Source organism: Malaclemys terrapin, chromosome 3 (genome assembly GCF_027887155.1).
Source record: "Malaclemys terrapin pileata isolate rMalTer1 chromosome 3, rMalTer1.hap1, whole genome shotgun sequence".
In the NCBI taxonomy this organism is placed as follows: Eukaryota; Metazoa; Chordata; order Testudines; family Emydidae; genus Malaclemys; species Malaclemys terrapin.
Window position 1 is genome coordinate 201,717,684 of NC_071507.1, and position 23,568 is coordinate 201,741,251.

At 45.7% G+C, this 23,568-nt stretch overlaps 1 protein-coding gene across 1 annotated transcript in view; it reads left to right on the top strand.

Moving 5' to 3' along the window:
- FBXO16 (F-box protein 16) overlaps positions 1–4,751 on the top strand; it is a 47,292-nt gene extending 42,541 nt beyond the window's left edge. Inside the window, exon 9 of the mRNA XM_054021508.1 lies at positions 806–4,751. Within this exon, the coding sequence (XP_053877483.1) occupies positions 806–873 (68 nt within the window). The 3' untranslated portion in view covers positions 874–4,751. The remainder of the gene's footprint in view (positions 1–805) is intronic.
- The last annotated feature ends 18,817 nt before the right edge of the window (positions 4,752–23,568 follow it).

Below are 23,568 nucleotides of genomic sequence, written 5' to 3' on the forward strand. Positions count from 1 at the left end.
AATCAACAATACAGTGCCTATATATAAAATAGGGCCCTTATCTAACAGTGAGGTCACAAGGACAGAGCCCCAGTGAGGCTCTGCATTGGTCTGCAGTCCATACATGAGAAGCTCATTGCAGGATCGGGGCCTTCAACTGTATTAATTAATTAGCATATCACACATCCATCAAATGTGGCAATTATTCTGCTCCGTTTGACATCATTCTGGCTCCTGGGGCAATACTGCACTCAGTCTTGAGTACTGCAGTTCAAAAAAGGACACAGGAAAATGGGAGTGAAAGCAGAGTTGATCCACACAGAGAAGACTCTTAGAAAATAAGCTGAGAGGGAAGGGGAAGGGGGGAACTTCTGTCTCCAAACACCTACAGGCATCTTGTAAAGGAGACAGATGAATTATCCTCACTAAACTATAAGGATTTCACAAGAAATGATGAGCTGTATTAAGTGTAATTTAGGTTGATTGCTGGGCAAAACTACAGAACCCCTTGTAAAAGAGAGACAGCCAAGTTCTTCTTTACCGTTCTCATCTTCAGGGACCTCTTCTGGATCTCCGCAATCTCCTCTGTGCTTTTCTTAAGGTGAGCTGACCAACATTGGACTCAGTTCTCCAGATGAGAGTAGTTTGCCACATTCCCATGATGCAGGAAGTGCAGGCAGTAGAATTAGGGATATTTGTAACAGGACCAAAGTCTACAAAACAAGGTACTGATTTTGCAGTTTAGAAGTAATCTACGCGTCCATTCAGTGACTAAAACAATCAATAGCAGCTGCTAGTCTCAGGATTTTCTCTGTATCCATTCTAGCATCCCCACTGTTTGAAGCTCAGCCCTGGCAAATTCCTCCATCGGACCATGGATCTGACGCAGAGTGAGGGAGTGACGTTTCAGTGCAATTCATCCCAGTCAAACCGGCTCATCTGCCCAGCTTTCAGAAGATGCCGATCACGTCCCCTGAGTTACCGTGAAGAACGGGTGTTACTGACATGCTCAAAGTCTCAAGGATCCAGCTCCATTTTTTTATATCACTTGTCACAATAAGAGACTTCCCCCCCGACCCTCATTGAACTCACTATACAATGCGGAGAAACAGGCACGGAGACCCTGCGGGAGATTTACTAGTATAGCTCTGGGCTAACTGCATTGCAGCCAGTTTACATTGAAGGTTTTTGGGGCAGGGACTACCTTTTAGTATGTATATGTGCAGCACATAGCAGAGTGGGCCCTCACTATGGTTGGGATCTCCAGGTGCTACCATAATACAAATAAGTCATGCAAAACTAGGGTGACCAGATGTCCCGATTTTATAGGGACAGTCCTGATTTTTGGGTCTTTTTCTTATATAGGCTCCTATTACCTCCCACCCCCGTCCTGATTTTTTACACTGGCTGTCTGGTCACCCTATGCAAAACTAGGGTGAGATCAGAATTTGAATCAGTATCTTGTTTGCTATCTTGCCTTTTTGCAGTAGGTTTTCTTGTCTCTGCTGCTTTGGATGCTGATGCCTGATTCTGCTTTCACTCAGTGTTTGTCTTCACTGCAGAGTTTACTTGGGCAATTGGCACCCGGGTTAGTCTAACCTAGGTGCAAGCCGCCACACTGCAAAGCCTTACTGTCTTACTGGGTCCTCACTGGTGCTGAACTCCCATGTGTGTGTCATTAGGACTTTGGGGGCATATCCCATAATCCTGTGTGCTGCAGTATGCTGAGCTATGCTGATTCTTTCCCAGTGAATTGTGGGAGAATTTGTCTGTCTTTCTGGGCGCAGGGGGGATTGTGGGAAGGCACCGCAGGATTACCAGCACTGGAGTGATTTAGGCCTGGTCTACACTAGTGGAGGGGATCGGTCTAAGTTACACAACTTCAGCTACGTGAATAACATAGCTGAAGTCGACATACTTAGATCTACTCACCGCGGCGTCTTCACTGTGGTAAGTTGACAGCTGACGCTCTCCCGTCGACTCCGCCTGTGCCTCTCACTCTGGTGGTGCACCGGAGTCGCCGGGAGAGCGCTTGTCGGTCGATTTATCGTATCTAGACTAGACACGATAAATTGACCCCCACTGGATTGATCGCTGCCCCTCGATCCAGCGGGTAATGTAGACAAGCCCTTAGACTGTGTCCTCACTGCAAAGTGAGTGGTTACAGCCTGAGTGAATGTGGAGCCCAGGATCTTACTTATCCCCCAGCTGTGCCTGCTAGCCTGGGTTGAAACTCCCCTGAACTCCGGGGAGAGGTTTGTGCATGGATGGGAAGGTGAGTTAGGGCTAAAAGCCAGTTAGGAGCTCAGGTTAACTCTGCACTGAAGACAGACCCTCTCCAAGGTTTGACTCCATGACTTCAGTGGTGTGACTCCTGGTTTACACCAGCGTGAGAGCAGAATCAGACCCCAAACTTTGGCTAAAAGAGTTGCATGAGATTTTCCATGTGGCGCTGATACCAATATGATTGGCACAGAGAAGGTGAATCGGGCACCCATGCTTACCTTGTTCATGATACAAGAACAAGAGAGAAGTCAGCAAAACTGAAAGGCAGCAAATTTAAGACTGATATTTTACACAACATGTAATTAACCTATGGAACTCTTTGCCACAATATATCATTGAGGTCAAGAGCTTATTAGGATTCAAAACAGGATTAGACACAGTAACTTTAGATAGAAAGAAAGTCAAGTCTCATGCTTCAGGGCACATGCCAGCTACTAACTGATGAGGGTTTAGAATAAGCTTCCTTTGTGAGCAAGGTTATTCTGTAATTGTTCACTGCAAGATTTCTTGTACCTTCCTATGAAACATCTGACACTGGACACTGTCTGAGCCAGGATACCAGACTAGAGGGACCACTTGTCTGGTCCAGCATGGTAATTCCCATGATCTGGTTCTTTGTCTCTAGCTGTGTTTTGTAATGTGCTATGTATATTTCTAACTCCAGATCAGTTAACTAGTAATTAGCTCATCTCCTTTTCCCACTCTTGACTCTGTATCTTCTTTCAGGCTGCTTGGACCCAAATCTCTATGGGATTCTTCACATTTGAGTTATGTTAACAGCAGTCATCTTGGGTGGGGATTCAATGAAGAACCAACCTGATTTTGTCACTCCCCTGCCTTAAATAGCCTTTATATATGGCGGGAATCTATTGTCTTGCAGTGTGATTCCCACCCTCGGCCAGTGGAAAAATACTAATATTATCATGGTGTGCAGTGTCAGGTGACTTGATCACATGACCCTACAGCTATAACTCAGAGTCTGTTTGCAGCATCCCCAGGAAGGCTTTCCCAGTGAAAGTTTAGCATCTTCTAAGACCTATTGTTCTTCCTAATGGCCCTTTCCAGCCAGCAGTCTAGGCCTTGTCTACACTGGCAATCTACAGCGCTGCAACTTTCTTGCTCACGGGTGTGAAAAAACACCCCCCTGAGCACGCCAAGTTTCAGTGCTGCAAAGTAGCAGTGTAGAGAGTGCACAAGCACTGGGAGCCATGCTCCCCTCGTGGGGGTGAGTTTTTTAAGGCTTTCTCCCAGCGCTGGTGCCGCGACTACACAGCGCTTTAACATTGCTAGTGAAGACATACCACTAGACTGATTGCATTCTGTCTAGTGGGCGTTCCCCAGGTGTAAACAGATTTGTAATAGCAGTACAGACAATATTCCTAACTTCAGATACAAAAATGATACATGCATACAAATAGGATAATCATATTCAGTAAATCATAACCTTTCCAGTGATATCTCACATGACCCATCTTAAATAAAATACATCATAATTATGCCATGCTCATATCATATCTCTATGAAGAATATGTCACAGTAACAATTGGAGCATTTGATCTAAGCAGGGTTCTCAACCTTTTCCATACTAGGTTCTCTTTGCCATTTAGCATTATGGGAAGGGCCAGATGGTCATCCTCCCCACCCCACCCCACCCCAGCCTCCTAGATTGAAAACCCCTGGTCTAAGGCAAGAGAGCAGCCTAAAAAGTGCTCCAAGGAAGGGGGCATAAGCCAGTGTGGACATGGGAAAATTAAAGCCCTTGAGGTATGCCCACGAGTGGCTGTCCTTTTCACCCTTCTGCAGCACCTTCTTCCTAAAGGCCCCTGTACAGCTGCCACCATCTCTCCTTTCTGTCCACTGGCTCTCCTGTCTTCTCTTGTTTTTTCTCATTGTCTTTTCTTTTGTGGATTTCTCTCTCTTTTTCTATTTGCGGATCTACTTGTTTTTTGTCCCCCTGCTCCCTACCACATTCCTCCATTCGCAAGGATATGTGTTGCTCTGGATGGGAACAACCAGTGGTATCCCCTGCATGACTGAGCTGAATGTCACAGAAAAAGAGAAGCTTGAGTGGGCAGGATATGGTGTGAGCCTATGGCCATGTACATGACAGCGGTTTCCCTGGATGGCTACTCCAGTGGTCAAGGCATGACCAGGGAGAAAAAGGCAGGTTGCGTTCAGATGCCTGCCTGCCTGCTGCTTTCCCCACCACAGACGCACGTTTGAAGGGGACAGCAGTACAGTGGATCTGGGGCTCATACAGTATTCCTTGGCTGCTCCTCAGTGAAGCTCTGCTCCACGCCCATGCTTACTTAGCCTAGCACAACTTTGGGGTGGTAGCACCATTGTCTGTGTAGGGAAACAGAGGTTGCAGGAAAAAACCATCCTGATGTGTAGAAAGAACGGTAAATATGGCAGGCGACCAGCTTGGCTTATCAGTGAAATCCTTGCTGACCTTAAACACAAAAAAGAAGCTTATAAGAAGTGGAAGATTGGACAAAAGACCAAGGAGGAGTATAAAAATATTGCTCAGGCATGCAGGAATGAAATCAGGAAGGCCAAATCACACTTGGAGTTGCAGCTAGCAAGAGACGTTAAGAGTAACAAGAAGGGTTTCTTCAGGTATGTTAGCAACAAGAAGAAAGTCAAGGAAAGTGTGGGCCCCTTACTGAATGAGGGTGGCAACCTAGTAACAGAGCATGTGGAAAAAGCTAATGTACTCAATGATTTTTTTGTCTCTGTCTTCATGAACAAGGTCAGCTCCCAGACTGGTCAGCTACCGCTGGGCAACACAGTATGGGGAGAAGTTGACCAGCCCTTTGTGGAGAAAGAAGAGGTTCGGGACTATTTAGAAAAACTGGACGAGCACAAGTCCATGGGGCTGGATGTGCTGCATCCGAGGGTGCTAAAGGAGTTGGCGGATGTGATTGCAGAGCCATTGGCCATTATCTTTGAAAACTCATGGCGATCGGGGGAGGTCACGGATGACTGGAAAAACCCGGGGAAGAGGAGGGGCTGGGGCAGGGATTTGGGGAAGGAGTCGAATAGGGACAAGGAGGGGGCGGAGTTGGGGTGGGGACTTTGGGGAAGGGGTTGGAATAGAGGTGGGAGGGAGCAGGGGTGGAGTCAGGGCAGGGCCAGGGTCAGAGGGGGGTCGAGCACACACTGGCGCCATTAGAAGTCAGCACCTATGTCTGTGGGGTTCCATTGTTGAAGATGATTGTGGTGTCCAGGAAGTTGATGCTAGTGTGGGACTGTTCCAGGGAGAGTTTAGGATGGGTGATGGTTGTTGACATTGTGGGGGAAATCAATGAGGAAGTTTAAGTTGTCTATCCTGAGGATGAAAATATCATTGATGTATCTGAAGTATATCATTGGTTTAGTGGTGCATTTGTCCAGAAAAGTATTCTTCAAAGTGGCCCATGAAGAGGTTGGCATATAGGGGAGCCATCCTAGTACGCATCTAACAACAAATACTTTCTCCAAACCATGGGAACAGCCATGGGTACTAGGATGGCTCCCCAAGAAACACTTGCCTTACCACACCTACCTTCATAGATACTTCTGATACTTTTATCTCTTCCTCTGTCCTAATTTCCAGGCATCCTTTGTCCTTCTTTCCCAATCTCCTGACCCTTTACATCAGGTTTTCCCCTTCTCTTCAACCCTACAGTTAATATATTTATGGAGGAATCAGGCTTTGAGCTACTCTTGCCAATTTAAATACTTTGCTGCCACCTAGCGCTGAGTTAATATTATTAAAAACCCAATCTGGTAAATAGATAAAAGTGTATATTAACTTTGAAATGTGGAGGTCTTCTTTGGTGAACTCAGTCATGACTGATTTATGAAGAAAGATTAAAAGCTGTAGATAGATTAGCTGTTGGACCACTGAGGAGCTGAAGGCAGCAATGTGACTTCATGCAAGAATCTGAAGGCTGTAGATACCTAAGATAGAGAGGAATTGTTTAGCATAGTAAAAGGGGTTTGTCTCTTTCTTGTTGTACAGCTGCTAGCACACGAAGCCCCAATTTCAGCTGAGGCTCCTAGATGTTACAATAAATAATAACAATAAGAATAATAAGAAATAATCAGACAGACTGGAAAAAATTTAAGACAGGGAAATTTTAAACTGAATATCAGGAACTAATAGGTATGAATGGGGAGATCTAGATTGTGCAATATTCTCCCAGGTGAAATGGAGGAAACCTCATTGCATGAGTGAGTCAGAATGGACTTGAATAAAACACTGGCAAGTTGACTGTAAAGAACATCCCTGCACTGACCACCAGGCATTCGATGGCTCCTAATATGTCTTTTTCATCTCCAGCATCTCTGCGTCGGTTGTGTAACTGTAAACCTGCCACGGACCTAATCTTGCACCCACTGAAGTCAGTTATAACAAATCCATGTGCTGCTTCAGACACAATCAGAACCACCTGCCTCTTTGTGGGGTGAGAGAAAGTGGTGCCGCAGTGGCACACAACAAAGAAGGGCAGGGAGTCCAGACCAAAGAGGTTTCCTCTGACGCCAGTGGGTGATGCAGAGCCTGTATGTGCTCCCTAATGTTATCAAACTTGTGGGGCAGCAGCCTCCCCACCAAAGAGTGTCTTATGACAGGTTGGGGTCTAGAGGCTGGAGAAAATCTACTGAGATGCTGTAGTTCAGCTGCTGTCTATGTTTTTGTGAAAATGTTCTAGATCAGTGGTTCTCAATTGTTTTGTGTTGGCGACCCCTTTCACCCAGCAAGCCTCTGAGGGCGACCCCCCCTTATGAATTTAAAACTTTTTTTATATTTAACACTATTTTAAGTGCTAAATGTATAACCCCATTGTTGAAAATGGATTTACCCTTTCTCACCGTTTGAAGATTAAGACGAAAACCTATTTTTATTGAATTGTTGTTAGAAACAGAAAAGTTAAGTTTTAAAAGTTACTGTCTAATACTGGTGTGTGGGTGGGTGAAGAAACTTCGTCATGTCACTTTTCACAGCAGACTTAGCTCTCCACTGCAAACCTTACTTCTGTGCTGCTGCTGTATTCGTAGGTTGGTTAAGATCACTTTTCACAGCCTACCAGCTCTGAAGGCAGTGGCCCGCAGCAGCTGAGAAGTAAGGAAGGCAATGGGGGAAAATGTGATATTAACAAATGTACAAATATAATTTTTCACAGCAGACTTATTGCCCCATTGGCACCCTTACTTCTGGGCTGCTTCTGACAGCAGGCTCTGCCTTCAGAGCTGGGCAGCTGGAGAATGGCGGCTGCTGGCCAGGTGCCCAGCTCTGAAGGTATTGCCACCAGCAGCAGCGCAGAACTGAAGAAGTAAGGGTGGCAACGCCATACCATGCCATCCTTCCTTCTGCCAAACATTTGACCTTTGCGCTGAGAGGGGTGGCTAAGGTAAACTTTGGGGTGACTAGAGCCCTCTGCCCTGTCCTTGCCTGCATATTCAATTATAAATTAGGGGTTTTTTGGCTGATCTTCGTGTTCTGATTAGTCTGCAATTTAATGCAGCTCTTCAGCTACTGAATAATCAAGCCCTCTAATGTTGTTTCAGTCCCGGAGTTGGCCTTGGGGGAAACGGTGCCCTGAGCAAACTTCTATTTTGGCGACCTATCTTTGGAGGTGGAGTGGGGTTGGGGGTGGAGCTAGTCTGGAGGGGCTCAGGCTGTCGGCTCCACCTTGCATGGGGGCTGGAAGCTCACAACTCCCACGTAATAACCTTGCAACCCCTGAGGGTTGTGACCCCCAGTTCTAGAAGGGTGCTGCTAGGGATTCTATATTACATTTTATAGACCAGCTGGATCTTTGTTCTAGAAAATCCACCCTGCCAGTTCTAGATTAGATGCTGTAGCCCAGCTGCTCTCTATATTCTAGCTGGGATTTTCCAAAAGGACTACATTGGGGGTTCTAGATTAGATGCTGCAGTAGAGCTGCTCTGTGTTCTAGCTATGATGTTCTAGAAAGACTGTACTGTAGGTTCTAGATTAGATGCTTGCAGCCCCACCAGCCTGCCTTCTAGCTGGGATGTTCTAGAAAGCCTGCACTGTGGGTTCTAGTTTAGAGGCTTGCCATCACACCAGTCTGCATGCTAGCAGGGGTGTTCTGGAAGGCCCACACTGTGGGTTCTAGTTTAGATGTTTTCCGCCCCACCAGCTTGCATTCTAGTGGGGATGTTCTAGAAGGCCTGCACTGTGGGGTTCTGGATGAGACGCTGCAGCCCCCAGCTGCCTATGTTCTAAAAGGCTTGCACCGCGGGTTCTAGATGGGGTCTAGATGAGATGTTGCTGCCTCGCTGGGCTCTGCGGTCTAGCAGGGATGTTCTAGGCGGGCCGCACCGCGCTTCTCCAGCAGGGGGATCAGCCATAACTAGAAGGGCTGGTTTGCCCGCGTCAGGAACCAGAGCAGCGGTAGCTGCTACGCATGCGCCTTAAGCCCGGCGTTGCTTTGCATTAGCATGGCGAGAGGGCATGGCCTTTTACGACGGCATGGGCGGAGATGGCGTTGCTTTATGGCGGGAGCTGCTCGCCTCAGTCGTCTGGTGGGGTGGTGCGGTATAGCAGCACAAACAGCAACCCTCCACTTTTGCAACTAGTTGGGACACAAATACAGAGAATAATTTTTTCAAATTAAAAAACCTTTATTATTATTATTATCTGGTATATAAATAAAAAGTTTTCTTTTGGTTCCATGATGTTTTGAACAACAAGCATTTAAACGATGTTATTTTTTGGTAAAGAAGTGAACTATGCACACTTTTTGCACTTTCTTCTCATCAGTCAGGTTTTCTGGATTGGTTCCTTCTGGAATGCAGGGCAGATATGCCTACCTCTTGCAAGAATCACACTGGACCTTTGATAAGTAACAATTGAGAAAATTAAATCCCAGAAGTTATAATATTACACATACTTTGCATTCACTCATGCTATTCCTGCCACATGTCAGCATTACCTAAGATATGCCTATCAGCATGATGAAAATGTTTGTTGATGTGGAATTTGTACAAGAATCCTGATCCTTAGGCAATTTATGGCATTTGTTTCTGATTCAATTTTATGTTTCTTACCATCGTGATCCCACCCCTTCTGGGGGCCATGAGCCCACCCCACACACCTTGGCAAGGACGCCGGTGCAGTGCACACCGGTAATCTCCGGCATTTACTTTCACCCCAGATAATTACACATAAATAACAAATGATAATGGCAATTTGGTATTCAATACCTTTAAGATGAGTGGTCCGCAGTTCTGGCCATCACTTTGTCTGGGATGCTGAACAATTTTACTCTTCCAATCAGAGGAGGATTTGCTCGTTAATCATTTGATGAAGTATCCGAAATTTTTAGAGAGTACATTAGTGGACTGCATAAATAAGCATTGCTTTCCTTTTTTTTCCCCCTCCCGTTTCTGGACATAGGTACAAATCCATTCCATCTCTGTTTAAATTAATGATTGCAATGACTTATTGCTCACACACACACACACACACACACACACACTTGCTTTCATATTATTGTCTCACTCTTACACAGTGTATCACCTGATCTGCTGTGCCCCATGTTGATAATAGCACCTTCTCAATCATGCAACGTGCTACTGTTTCGTGTCCACATGCTATGAAGTCGTTACGCAGACTCAAAACACACAAGTTCACTCAAAGTCCATTACTAAGCATATTCAGTACAAGTACATGCTGTTTCAATTTTTATTTGTAACTAATAGGAAGATATTAGTCTCACTATTGTTACATTCCCTGAAATTTTTTTTCACAGTAACCATTCATGTCCACTGTAAACGTGAGTATCTAATAAATCACCTCCAATTCCTCAGGCATGTTCTTTCATATCTCATCTCATCACACAAGGGGTCAATTATTAACAATTCCTTTTTTTACATCAAGACTATCTGTAAGTGTAAATATATGTGCAAATTATATTGGTAATGTGATGATTTCAAGAATTTTATAATGATTTATCAAAAATCATTCCATTAACGTATTCTCATTTGTAATGTCTCACTAACACACAAGAGAACAGCATATTGTGAAATCACTGATCAATTCATTACAGACTGTATTCTTCCAAGTTTACATTAACAACATAACTTCACAGTAGCATTTTATTTTTTACATTCACATTCCACTTTCCTTTGCATGCACTGAACTCACTGAAAACCCCTAACACGGGAAATTATATCACGGCTACCCAGCTGTGTTACAAATCTCTTATCTAGTGCCACATTTATTGCCCATAATCCAGAAGTACAATACAAAACATCTTACCGCAAGAACCCAATGACCTGGTGTGTGGTAAGGAAGCAATAATCTATCATTTTGAAGAATTTTACTCTGTATTCATTGAAAAAAAAATTAAAAATGCGATTATAGTTTCCAGTGAAGCAAACCATGAAATGTAGATCAAGGGATCCTTAGTGTTACAAATTAGATATGTAAGAGAGTCCTGGAAAAACAAAAAGATTTGTAATCAATGTGCTCTGTCTTACTTAATGTAACAACTGACTAAGCTGTTTGCATACTTATGTTTAATTAATGGACCCACTGAACCGTACAGCAAAACTGATGTGGCCCTCAATTAGTCAAGTATTGTATGTCCGATATGCACCTCCAAATACATTTCAGTAAATGTTTGGCAGCAGTAAATACACTGAAATGTTGCAATTTCAGGTTTATGTTGATATTTCAAGGGTATTTGGACTTAAATATGTTGTACCACATATTAAAAGAAGCCCACTGACGACTTCCAGTTAGTTTTGCTGGGAGTGCTGCTGTTTGCTAGACAGAGGCAGCAGCCGCCCTGCATAATGCCAGATGAGCTCATCTGGGCTGAACAATGAGGCGCCCGTGCGTCTGGAAGGGCTGGTGCGATTTGCCTGCACAGCCCTCCCCAAGCAGGGAAACCTGCACCCTCCCCAGGGCTGGTTCAGCTTTTAAAAGCTCAATGCATTTCTTGGCCCTCCAGCTGCTGCCCAGTTCTCCTCTCTCTCACCTGCCCCTTCCCCATCTGAAATAAATATTTAAAGACATCACAAGGAAAGAACGTTTCCTGCCTCCATCAATAAAGCAGACTCCCCCCCCCCCCCCAGCTTTCCAACACTGACAGCACCTGCCCACCCCACCCTGCCCTGGCTGCTTCCTCGCGTCTCGCTGCTTTGGTGCCTGCTGTTCCCATCTAGCAAGGCAGGGGAAGCTGTGACGTTATTGATATTATCGGGGACCATATAGATCATTGTTGCAACCAAAGTCCTGTAGCCTCACCAAATCTTGTATAAAGGGGGTCAAATGAGGTGTCTAAGACAAGGTTATGGTTTGCTGGTTATAATTATGCTGTCTATATGTGTGTATCAATTTTGTAGTTGAAGTTATGAATATTGGCTCTATTAGGGTTACCATATTTTAAGTGTCCAAAAAGAGGACACTCCACGGGGCCCAGCCCCAACTCTGCCCCCAGCCCCACCCCTTCCCTGCCCCCGCCCCTTCCCGGCCCCGCCCCAACTCCGCCCCCTCCCCATCCTAAATCATTATTATTATTTGTATTCCTGTAGCACTAGGAGCCTGCCCCACTGCGCTAGGTGCTGTACAAATACAGAACAAAAAGACGGTTATTCCCCACAGTGTTTATCATCTGTGGGTCATCACAAAACATTAGTCGAAAGGGTGAAATTTTTGTTGTTGCGTGTACTTTAACAAAATGGGCTCAAGTAATTCATCCCAATTATTTCCATTGTCATCAACCATCTTCCGCAATGCTCTGTAACAAATGCCCATTGATTTGTTTGTTTAAAAAAAAGGGCACGTACGGTCTTGACTGAAACAGATTATACGTAATCAAAAAGGTGAAATACATAATGAAAAAGACTTTCAATGTAACACATTGATTTTGAAGATTTTTTAGTGAGTTTCATCTTCTGGCATAGCACACTCTACTTGCCATTAGTACTGTAATATTCCCACCCACTCACTTACCTTTTGATGGATTTATTAGCGTTTTCAGCCAAGCCATTGGTTTGTGGATGGTATGGGCTGGTGAAGCTACATTTTATTCCCAATCTTTCACAAATATACAAGTTAAACCGAAAGAAAATAAGTTACACCATAAACATACATATAGACTTGTGGCACCTTAGAGACTAACAAATTTATTAGAGCATAAGCTTTCGTGGACTACAGCCCACTTCTTCGGATGCATAGTGGGCTGTAGTCCACGAAAGCTTATGCTCTAATAAATTTGTTAGTCTCTAAGGTGCCACAAGTACTCCTGTTCTTTTTGCGGATACAGACTAACACGGCTGCTACTCTGAAACCTGTCAATATAGATTTGTGTTAAGGAATGTTCCTTAATGTATTTGCCATTACTTTTATGTGTAATTAGCAACAGGAATAGCCCATCTTTTAATATTTGAATTGGAAACAAGTAGTTGTGGGTTTCTTTGGTAGATATGAAGACACTGAAAAATAAGCGTATAGCAACCCTGATGGTGACCAACAGCAATTTATAAAAAAAAAAAAAAAAAGGGTATAGTGATTGTTTGAGATCAATGTGTGACCTGATAGTGAGTTTGACTACATAGTAAAAATAACCAGAAAAAAAAATCAGTCATTACCTTATTATTGAATTCCGGACCAAGATCTGTCAGTATCTGCTGTGGGCATCCACCTCGAACAAGCATTTTGTATATGCTATTTGCCACCTCAGATGTTGACTTACTTCTAAGTGGAAAGGCTTCCACCCATCTTGAAAGATAATCTATAGCTGTCAGTATATACTGGTATCCATCCTTTGTTACTGGTAATGGTCCTATTAAATCCATTCCCACCAATTCCCAGATCCAAGTGACCTACATGCAAGGATACCAGTTAGTCATACTTCACATGTGTCTTACTAAATGTTCTCAATAAACCCATATGTCATAAGTAAAGTACACAATGTAATATGGTTACAACAGCCATAGAATCAGAATGTAAAGCTCAATTTTAAATACAGAAGAAAAACAAACAAACAAACAGTATAGGAATGGGTTAGGAAAATCAATACAAAAGTAAAGCTGAAGACATATCCCCAGCCAGTGCAAAGGCACATTAGAGGTCATTGCTGCACTATGCTGTGCCACTTGCATGCATTGCACTCGTTTCAAAAACAAGGCCTCATTGTATAGCAGAAATAACAATGGATAATGAGAAACAATAATGTGACTGATTCCAAAATTCACCTTTATGCTTTTCAAGGTGGTATCCAGATTTAATTCCTTTCCCTCTTTCTGCCAAGTCAGACATCGTGCAACCTATTTTGGATGCAGGGCCCGTGGAAGGATGTTTCACGCCCTAGGTGAAACGTCTACCTTGTGCCACACCTCCCCCCCCCGAGCCAATCAGCTTAGGCGCCGCAAGCCTGGGAGGCGGGAGAAGTGAAGCAGAGACAGCGTGCTCAGGGAGGAGGCGGGGCAGGGGTGAGCGGGGGGGGTGCCTCAGGGTGGGCGGTGGGGAGCTGCTGTGGGGGGGCGTGCTCGGGGAGGAGGCGGGGCAGGGGTGAGCTGGGGCGGGGGGGTGCCTCAGGGTGGGGGGTGGGGAGCTGCTGCGGGGGTTGCTTGGGGAGGAGGCGGGGCAGGGATGAGCTGGGGCGGGGAGTTCCCCTGCGTGCCGCCCCCCCCTTTGCTGCAGGCGGCCCTCCCCGCGACCCCCTGCCCCAGCTCCCTCCGCCTAAATGCTGGTGGCGACCTGGGCGGCTGAAGATCCGGCCACCGTGGTCGCTGCCGAAGAAAATGGTGCCCCCCATACCCTAGCCCCCTAGGCAACCACCTAGGTTGCCTAAATGGTTGCACCAGCCCGGTTTGGATGGAACGATATGATGACATTAACTTTTCGTTATGGAAATAGTATTGCAAGGGAACAGCGTTCACATTTGCACACCAAATATATTTATATATTTCTTTTATACATTTTAAACTTGTATTTCAATTGTAAATAGCGTTCTTCAGGATTTAGTTTAATTACTTTACATACCCAATTGGCAATGTCTTTTGTCATCCCTGGCCAATGGTATTTTGATGTCAGCATATTCCTCGATCTCCATCCAATGGACTGCCATGATACATTTCAAAGAGTTGCAGGGCTTCTTTCACGGTATGCAGAACGACAACCTTTCTTCCTTTTGCAGAATGGAACAATGTCCCCTCTGTTGATCATAGAAGATGCAGCACGGAGGATGATTAAGGTTTCTTGGGGCTCTGGGCCAGAGCAATTGTTGGGCCCCTACCCACCCTGTCCGCCTGCTGCACCACGCATGACCCTACCCCTTTCGGCCTCTTCCCCAGGATCCCAGCCATGTTCCACCTAGGCTCCCCGCCATTCCACCTGCCCCACAACTTCTTTGCTCATTTCCCACCCACCCACCTCTCCCACACAGCCCCAGGGCCGGAGAAGCTCTGTCCCTGTGTCATAGCCCGGGGCTGTACCAGGGAGTGAGAGCTCCTCCAGTCCCAGGGCTGCAGTAGGGGTTCGGGTGCTACGCTTCTTTAGGAGACCAGGAGCCGGGTGCTGTGGATTCTCTTGCCCCACCCAGCACTTCTGCTGGAGACGGGGTTGGGCATAGGGGCTTTCCCTGCTGCCCCACGGCTTCTGCCAGGGCTGGGGTGGGGATGACGTTGCCCCACCCACTGGGCAGAAGCTGGCCCCCATTGACTGTGGCCCCTCGGCCTGGACTCTGTAGTCACAGTGGCTAATCCGCAACTGAGGGAGACATGATGATGAAATCAAGTGTTGCATTTAAGCTATGACTGGTTATTTGCAAAGCCATTCGTTAATTATAAGGCATATGCATATCAAAGACATCTATGTACAGTATGGTTTGTAATGCCTTGAGTACAAGGGGCGAATTTCAGTGTATGGTTAGAACTAGCAGTTTATTATTATTTTTTTTAATTAGAAATGATTGCTTAGTGAACGTATAGTGATTGTTGTTGGTGCTTGCAGCAGACTGAATAACATACTTAAGAAATGAAGCAAAGTCATAGGGTTTTTTGGTAAAATTTATACTCATTTCTCATGTAACTGCACAATGCGTTTGTTGCACTACTGGCATAGATAGCAAAGGAGATTCTCTGGAAAATTTGAATAAAACTAGAGAGCCCAATCCCAGTCCCATTAAAGGTAAGGTTAACACTCCAAATAATCACAGTGTTGGGACATCAGGACCATCATTTACAGGCTGAAGTTTCCAGTGTAATGTGTCAGTATTTTCTGAAAAAAAGTATTCCTTGCCTTCCAAAGAAAAGTTGACAGCAAATCGATGCCAGTTCAGTCTGCCTGTAGGGATATTAAAGAAGGTACTAACAGTGATTCCCCCAAGTGACAGTGACCCCCTCATAATTTGTCCCCCACACTTTGAAATCCAAGTTTCACCAAGTACAAAAATCTCTTGGGTCTTCTGTTAAAACTTGTAAGCTACTGTCTGTAGAAACTATTGATTGTATCTATCCTGTGAAAGATACTTTACTACTATGTAAAACTTACAAACAAGTTAATTGACTTTGTTCTTGAAGTAATTGATGCAATGTAAACAAACACTATAAGCCCTTAAGTGACTTTCACTTCATTGTAATAGCAACGGCTCCTAGGACAGACCCCCACCCTCTGTGATTAAAGGGCCGGGAGTCTCAAATGAATTAGCACATACCCCGAAAGTGGTGGAGACAGTAAATTAAAATGTGGTTAAGATATGAAATGTATGCTGATGAATGCTTGATATACATGAATGGTTAGGGAGGTGCCAGCCTAGAAAGGGAGTGTCCATCGGCCGAAGTATGTGTCAAGTGAATGACCAGACAATCCCCGGAGGGTAAACTGGGATCCACCCCATCACCTGGAAGGATGAGAAACACAAACTTTGGACAGTGTGGAGCCACCAGGAATGCGCCCAGGAATGTGCCATCTGCTGATTGAGTCAGCAACAGCAGGATGAAACAGCTTCCTTAAACTAACATAGGAATTAATTCCTATAAGAATGGACTCTCAAGACTGATGACTTGAGTCTCTGGTTCTGCTGCCAACCTCCAGGAGCATCAGGTGCCTCTAACACAGACTTGGCTCCATCCTCATAACCAAGATACCTGGCCTGTAACTTGGCATGAGCAACTTCTAGGCTGGTAACTATAACACCTATCAGGGCCGGCTCTAGGATTTTTGCTGCCCCAAGAAAAAGCAATTTTGGCCGCCCCCCCCCAGTTTTTTTCTTACCTCACCCCTGGCCTCGCCTCAACTCTTCCCCTTCCCCAAATCCCCAGCCCTGCCTCCTCCCCCCAGGCTCTCAAGCCTAGGAGTGAAGGGGAGAAGCGGCACGCGAATCAGCTGTTTCACGTGCTGCGGCGGCGCTCGGGATCTCCCCCTCCCTTCCAGGTCTGAGAGCCTGGGAGGGAGGGGGAGCAGCGGCGTGAGAATCAGCTGTTTCACGTGCCGCAGCCGCTCGGGATCTCCCTCTCCCTCCCAGGTTTGAGAGCCTGGGAGGGAGGGCAAGCATCGGCGCGTGAATCAGCTGTTTCGCGCGCCGTGGCATGCGAGCGGCAGCAGCGGAGGTGAGCTAGGGCGGCCAGGGCACATTTTTAGGGGCGGCATTCTGGAGCCGGCCATGCCGCCCCTAAAAATGTGCCACCCCAAGTACCAGCTCGTTTTGCTGGTGCCTAGAGCCGGCCCTGACACCTATACAGAACTTGAATGAATAATTGTGTGAATGAATATGTGTGTGTGTGTGTGTGTAAGGAATAAATAGTGATAGGAATAGGTAGTCAAACAACGTTGTTTACTTTTATCTTTTGCTTTACCATTTAATTAATGTGGCATCTTTGCCTTATCCTTCTTAATAAGATCCTGCTGGTTTTTATTCTATTGGTATAACATGCCTGCTTTATTCATTCCATATGTGCTACTCCTTAGATATGCCAAAACATTTGCAATTTTTTCCTCAAAAGATTTCCCTGAGAATTGTTTACAAGAGAAAACAGTTACTTAAGTGGAAATATGGAATATCAATTCATACAAGATTCAAAGTTCAGTTAGAAGGTATGAGATGCACATTGTAGACCTATAAGCAGGGTAAACCTAAATCAACAATGCATCATTCATAGGCCAGTCACAACACAGACATAAATAAATTGTAGGCATGTGCATAATTTTGAAGTATTTGTGGCTTGCAAAATATGGCTGTATTTGATCAATGCAGATCAAATGATATTAGAGATAAGGATAGCACCTACGAGAGTGTAACCATGTATAGACATAGTAACTCAGGACAGGAAATTTAACAGCACAAAAAATGTCAATAAAAAAAGAAAACACAAGCAGAGTTGCTTGAAGATAATGGGTTCCGAAAACAAATGAATACACATGGAAACACTCTATGTACCTGCCATTATGTGTGTAGTGCAGGTCATTTTTTGCTTGGTGCAATTTTTGGGGAAAAAATAGTTTTCTGAAATTCTGAAGAATCTGAAATAAAGAAACCCCTATAACATACACATATCAGTATCACCTCATTCCCAGCTATGCCTTTCATCTATCATTTTACTGTAAAATAACTAATTAATCCTAACATAATGTAACTTCATTATCTAACAAATTAGATTCCACCACCTTAGCTGGTTTACACCCAGCAAAATTACTTATACATCAGCCAAAAAAAAAAAAAAAAAAAATCAAAGAACCAGACAGAGACCATACAGATAAACAATAAAGAAATGGGGACCATAAGGACCAAACAATAAATAAATCACCATGATTACAGGCATGCAAACCATTTAAGAAATGATTATACAGTTATTGTAAAGATTCTTGATATTCATGCAGTTAGCCAGGAAGATCCTTAGTATTTGGGTACTTTTACAAGATTTGCCGATTACTTGGGGTATGCTCATTTATTGGGGTTACTTGTCTGGGTTCCCCCCCAATAATTCTATTAATGTACTGCTTGTTTATAACGCTGTTATAAAGCACCCGCTTTCCCAGGGGCATTTCCCCCTCTTCATTACCCATCTCTCTAACCGGTTGTTTTTTTCCTGTTTTAAGCGAGCAGCCAAAAGGTCTTTTTCACCCATCTCTACTTCCTTATCTCACTAATGATACCCACCAACAGCTCTTTCACTATGAACAGTATGGCTGTAAAACCTTTATTTTTAAGGCACAACTCTTAACTCCTTATTTCACAGTTCCACAGGTATTCTAAGCACGATTCTTAACAGAAGGTTAACAAATATTCTATGCGAGCGAGCGAGAGAGAGAGAGAGAGACCTTGCTAAAGGAGCTTGGTCTGAAAAAAAGAAAAGAAAGCTTGCTCAGGTCCGTGCCTCAGTTTCCCTACTCCACAGCAACTACTCAGCAATTAACACGTGATTAGGGTCATGTGCTGCCCGCGTTTCTTCACCAATTTGTTAACAGAGCTCACAATTAAATTGGACTGCTTCAGTATTTTGGATATCAGATTTGCCCATTACTTTGGGGTATGCTCATTTATTAGGATTACTCTTCTGGGGGCAGTGGGGTGATTCTGTAATTCTATCAATGTACTGCTTGAGTTTTCATATGGAGCTGTACTCCTTCCTTCTGCAAGTCCCCTCCCAATGGAGCTAGCCTGCAAGACCTAGGTTCCTCAGGGCTGGGTTCCTCCAGCCACAGAATCAGATGAGAACCCCCCCCCTCAAAGTCTGAGTGGACTGGGTCAATCAGCACTCTCAAGCTGATCCCCTTATATGCCCCTGGTCTCAATAGGCTGGGCAAAGCAGCACTTTCAGCTACCACCGTTATGCCCCTGGTTCAGCGCATCCCTATTCCCACATTCACATTACAATTGTACTGGTAGTAACCCACTTGATGAGCAAACCCCACAGTATTTTTGGGCACTACAGGGATCTGTAGCTTAGGTAAAAGAAGTGTTGCTGCAGAGTAAATGGGGACAATACAAACACAAGAGTAAAGTTCAGATAGAGGTAACCTCAGTGGTTTGAGCATTAGCCTGCTAAACCCAGGGTTGTGAGTTCAATCCTTGAGGGGGTCACTTAGGGATCTGGGGCAAAATCAGTACTTAGTCCTACTAGTGAAGGCAGGGGGCTGGACTTGATGACCTTTCAAGGTCCCTTCCAGTTCTAGGAGATGGGATATCTCCATTAATTTAATTTAACCATAAAAGTTATTCATTGAATAATAGTGATAACTACTGAAGGAGAGCCTAAACAAAATAACAGTTACATTATTAAAGGTTAATACCTGAGGTAGAAAAGGAAACAGAGAGAGAGAGAAAAAGGGAGGGAGGGATCTCATCCATTCCATGAAGCTTGAACTCATTAGGGTTCCCAGGTGATGGTGGTAGCTCAGGGTCTTGGATCAGTCAGGAGTCAATGAAATCCCAGTAAAACTGAGGCAGAGTTTGGTCCATGCATCAGAACACTTCCTGGAGTGTGAGTAGGGTTTTTTGTAGAGAAAATACAATTGTTCAAGGGAGGAACCTAGATTTGTTTATGGGTAAACTGATGACTCAAGGGTTTTCTTTAGGCTAGATAATAGGAGCTGATCACTCCTAGCTATGGCTGATGTTCCTTCAGGGAGCTCACAATTAAATTGGGCTGCTTCAGTATTTTGGATATCAATCAAGGATTAATCACTAGAATTGGTCTGATAACTGCTGAGCTGGGTGTGTGAAGGCTTAGGTTCATTAACATCTGGAGCACAGATCCCCCATGATGCAGATGTTCCCTGCTTTTCTGGTCCTAGAGTTCAGTGCAGTTCTCTTTTCTCCATTCTGTATGCTAATGAGATGTTTCCTTGTCCCATCTTTCATGCAGATGAAGCTAGGGGAGTGGCCTCTGTTCTCCATTCGGTATGCTAATGGCGATGGCTCTGTCCCATCTTTCATGCAGATGAGGATAGGGGAGTTGCCTTAATCTTGTCACCTTTGTCATGAGGGGTCTAGGTGTGTCTCACACCGCCATTCACTGCTCTATGCAAGTTTTGTCTCTGATCAGTTTTGGTTCAAGTGGGGGAAAGGGGGTCCTTTCATGAGTCAGACAGGCTGGATACTGTGCCCTGGTTCCCCAAGACTGTTCACTATTTTTTTTAACATCATCTTAATAAAATTTTTAAATCTGTGACTGCAGAGGTGTTAACAGGGCATTGAGCATGAAATGCTCTTTAACAATATGTTGTGACTACTTACATTAAAGAAATCATTCCACCTTGGTTTAGGAGTGAGACCACTGCTTGACCAATAAGAATCTGGTGTTGCAGGTCCCAATAATGCAATTATATTTGCTTCTCCATTGTCAGTGCAGCTTTTATTTTGGTGAGTTTTGCACACAGATGCAGAAATGTGGACTTGCACATCCAAAAGTTCTGCAGTCACTGCTCATGAGCCCAAGCCTTCATTGTTGCAGAAGATTTTTGCCCTTGGGAAGGATGTAAGACAGGGGTAGGCAACCTATGGCACGCGTGCCGAAGGCGGCACGCGAGCTGATTTTCAGTGGCACTCACACTGCCTGGATCCTGGCCACTGGTCTGCGGGGCTCTGCATTTTAATTTAATTTTAAATGAAGCTTCTTAAACATGTTAAAATGCATGACTGCACGCAAAACCTTAAATCAGAGTGAATAAATGAAGACTTGGCACATCACTTCTGAAAGGGTGCCGACCCCTGATGTAAGATGACATAATATAATACACTTACTGAATATTTGTGAATCAGCTTCTACACACAAGCAATGATGTGTGAACATGGGACACTAAGGGCTGGATTCACAGGCAAGATAAATGCACCAAAAAGCAATCCTCATTGCTGCATCAAATGCAAAGGAATTGTGGAAAACAAGGGACAGTGTCGAGGGGCTCAGCTGGGTCCTGCCAGGCATGTGGGTTCTGAAGGAGCCTGGTCTGGGCAGGCTCTGCTCCTGTTCCAGCCTGGCTGATTGCACCACTCCCAAGGGGCCGGAGTTATCCTGCCCCAGGACCAGCCGTGGCTGCGCTGCCGGCTATTGTGGACAGGGGTCAGGGCATGGGAGAGTAGGTCTCTATGGGATCTGGGGGGATGCTGGGCAATGAGAGGGTGGGGAGATCTGTGTGTGTTGGGCGCCTGTGCAGTGGGGGAGATCTATGTGTGTCAGGGCACTGGGAAGTGTGGGGGTTCTGTGCGGGGCACTGTTCAGTTGTGGCGGTGGGGGGCACTAGGCAGTAAGGGGATCTGTGGGAGGGGCTCTGGGCAGGGAGGTGCAGGGCACTGTGCAGTTGTGGGAGGGCTGTGGAGGGTGTTTGGCTAGGGGGGCACTGGGCAGTGAGAGGATCTGTGGGGGGGTTCTGTGTGTGTGTGTGCTGGGCATAGTGGTCTATGGGAGGGCACTGGGCATAGGGGTAGCATGGTGCGGCACGGGCCTGCCCCCAAGGGGAAGGAGCACGATGGCAGCGCAGAGCCGGGTGGGCTCGTGTGTGTCTGGCGGCTGCCGGTTTGTAAACAGTGCCCTTGTACTGGGCTGGGTGGAACGGGACTGTCCCTGCCGTGCCAGAACCCATCTCCCATTGCCCCCGGCCAGCCCCTCGCTCTGAGGACTCTGCCCCCCCACTTCATGTCCCCATTGCCCCCATGGTGGCCCACAAATATGTTTAACACCAGGCCTACAAAAGGTTAAGCCGGCCCTGTTTGGGATGCAGGCTCTGGGAGTGTCTGTACAATATTTCACAGCATTAAGTCTCCCGGCTGTAGCAGTAACGTAGCCCCACAGCACTTGTATACGATAGAGAGGAGCTGCGGTGTCTGAGGGTATGTCTACACTACAAGATTAATCCAAATTTATATAATTCGAATTTTGGAAACAGATTGTATAAAGTTGAATGTATGCGGCCACACTAAGCACATTAATTCGGCGGTGTGCGTCCATGTACCGGGGCTAGCGTTGATTTCTGGAGCGTTGCACTGTGGGTAGCTATCCCATAGTTCCTGCAGTCTCCCCAACCCATTGGAATTCTGGGTTGAGATCCTAGTGCCTGATGGGGCAAAAAACATTGTCGCAGGTGGTTCTGGGTACAGCCTCACCCGTCCCTCCATGAAAGCAAAGGCAGACAACCGTTTTGTGCCTTTTTTCCTGGGTGAACACCACGGCAAGCATGGAGCCTGCTCAGCTCAAGACAGCAGTCATGAACATTGTAAACACCTCGCACGTTCTTGGGCAGTTTATGCTGAGCCAGGACCAGAAAAACGAGGCGAGGAGGAGGTGGCGACAGCAGCGCAGCGACAAGCGTGATGAGGACATGGACATGGACACGGACACGGACATGGACACAGAATTCTCTCAAACCGCGGGCCCCGGTGCTTTGGAGATCATGTTGTTAATGGGGCAGGTTCTATCCATGGAACACCGATTCTGGGCAAGGGAAACAAGCACAGACTGGTGGGACCGCATAGTGTTTCAGGTGTGGGACCATTCCTAGTGGCTGCGAAACTTTCGCATGTGTAAGGGCACTTTCATGGAACTTTGTGACTTGCTGTCCCCTGTCCTGAAGTGCCAGAATACCAAGATGAGAGCAGCTCTCACAGTTGAGAAGCGAGTGGCGATAGCCCTGTGGAAGCTTGCAACACCAGACAGCTACCGGTCAGTCAGGAATCAATTTGGAGTGGGCAAATCTACTGTGGGGGCTGCTGTGATGCAAGTAGCCAAAGCAATCACTCAGGTGCTGCTACGAAAGGTAGTGACTCTGGGAAATGTGCAGGTCATAGTGGATGGCTTTGCTGCAATGGGATTCCCTAACTGTGGTGGGCGATAGATGGAACCCATATCCCTATCTTGGCACCGGAGCACTAGGGTACCCAGTACATAAACCGCAAGGGGTACTTTTCAATGGTGCTGCAAGCACTTGTGGATCACAAGGGATGTTTCACCAACATCAACGTGGGCTGGCCGGGAAGGATTCATGACGCTCGCGTCTTCAGGAACACTAATCTGTTTAAACAGCTGCAGCAAGGGACTTACTTCCCAGACCAGAAAATAACCGTTGGGGATGTTGAAATGCCAATAGTTATTCTTGGGGACCCAGCCTACCCCTTAATGCCATGGCTCATGAAGCCGTACACAGGCAGCCTAGACAGGAGTCAGGAGCTGTTCAACTACAGGCTGAGCAAGTGCAGAATGGTGGTAGAATGTGCATTTGGCTGTTTAAAAGGTCGCTGGTGGTCGTTACTGACTCGCTCAGACCTCAGCCAAACCAATATCCCCATTGCTATTTCTGCTTATGGTGTGCTCCACAATCTCTGTGAAAGTAAGGGGGAGACCTTT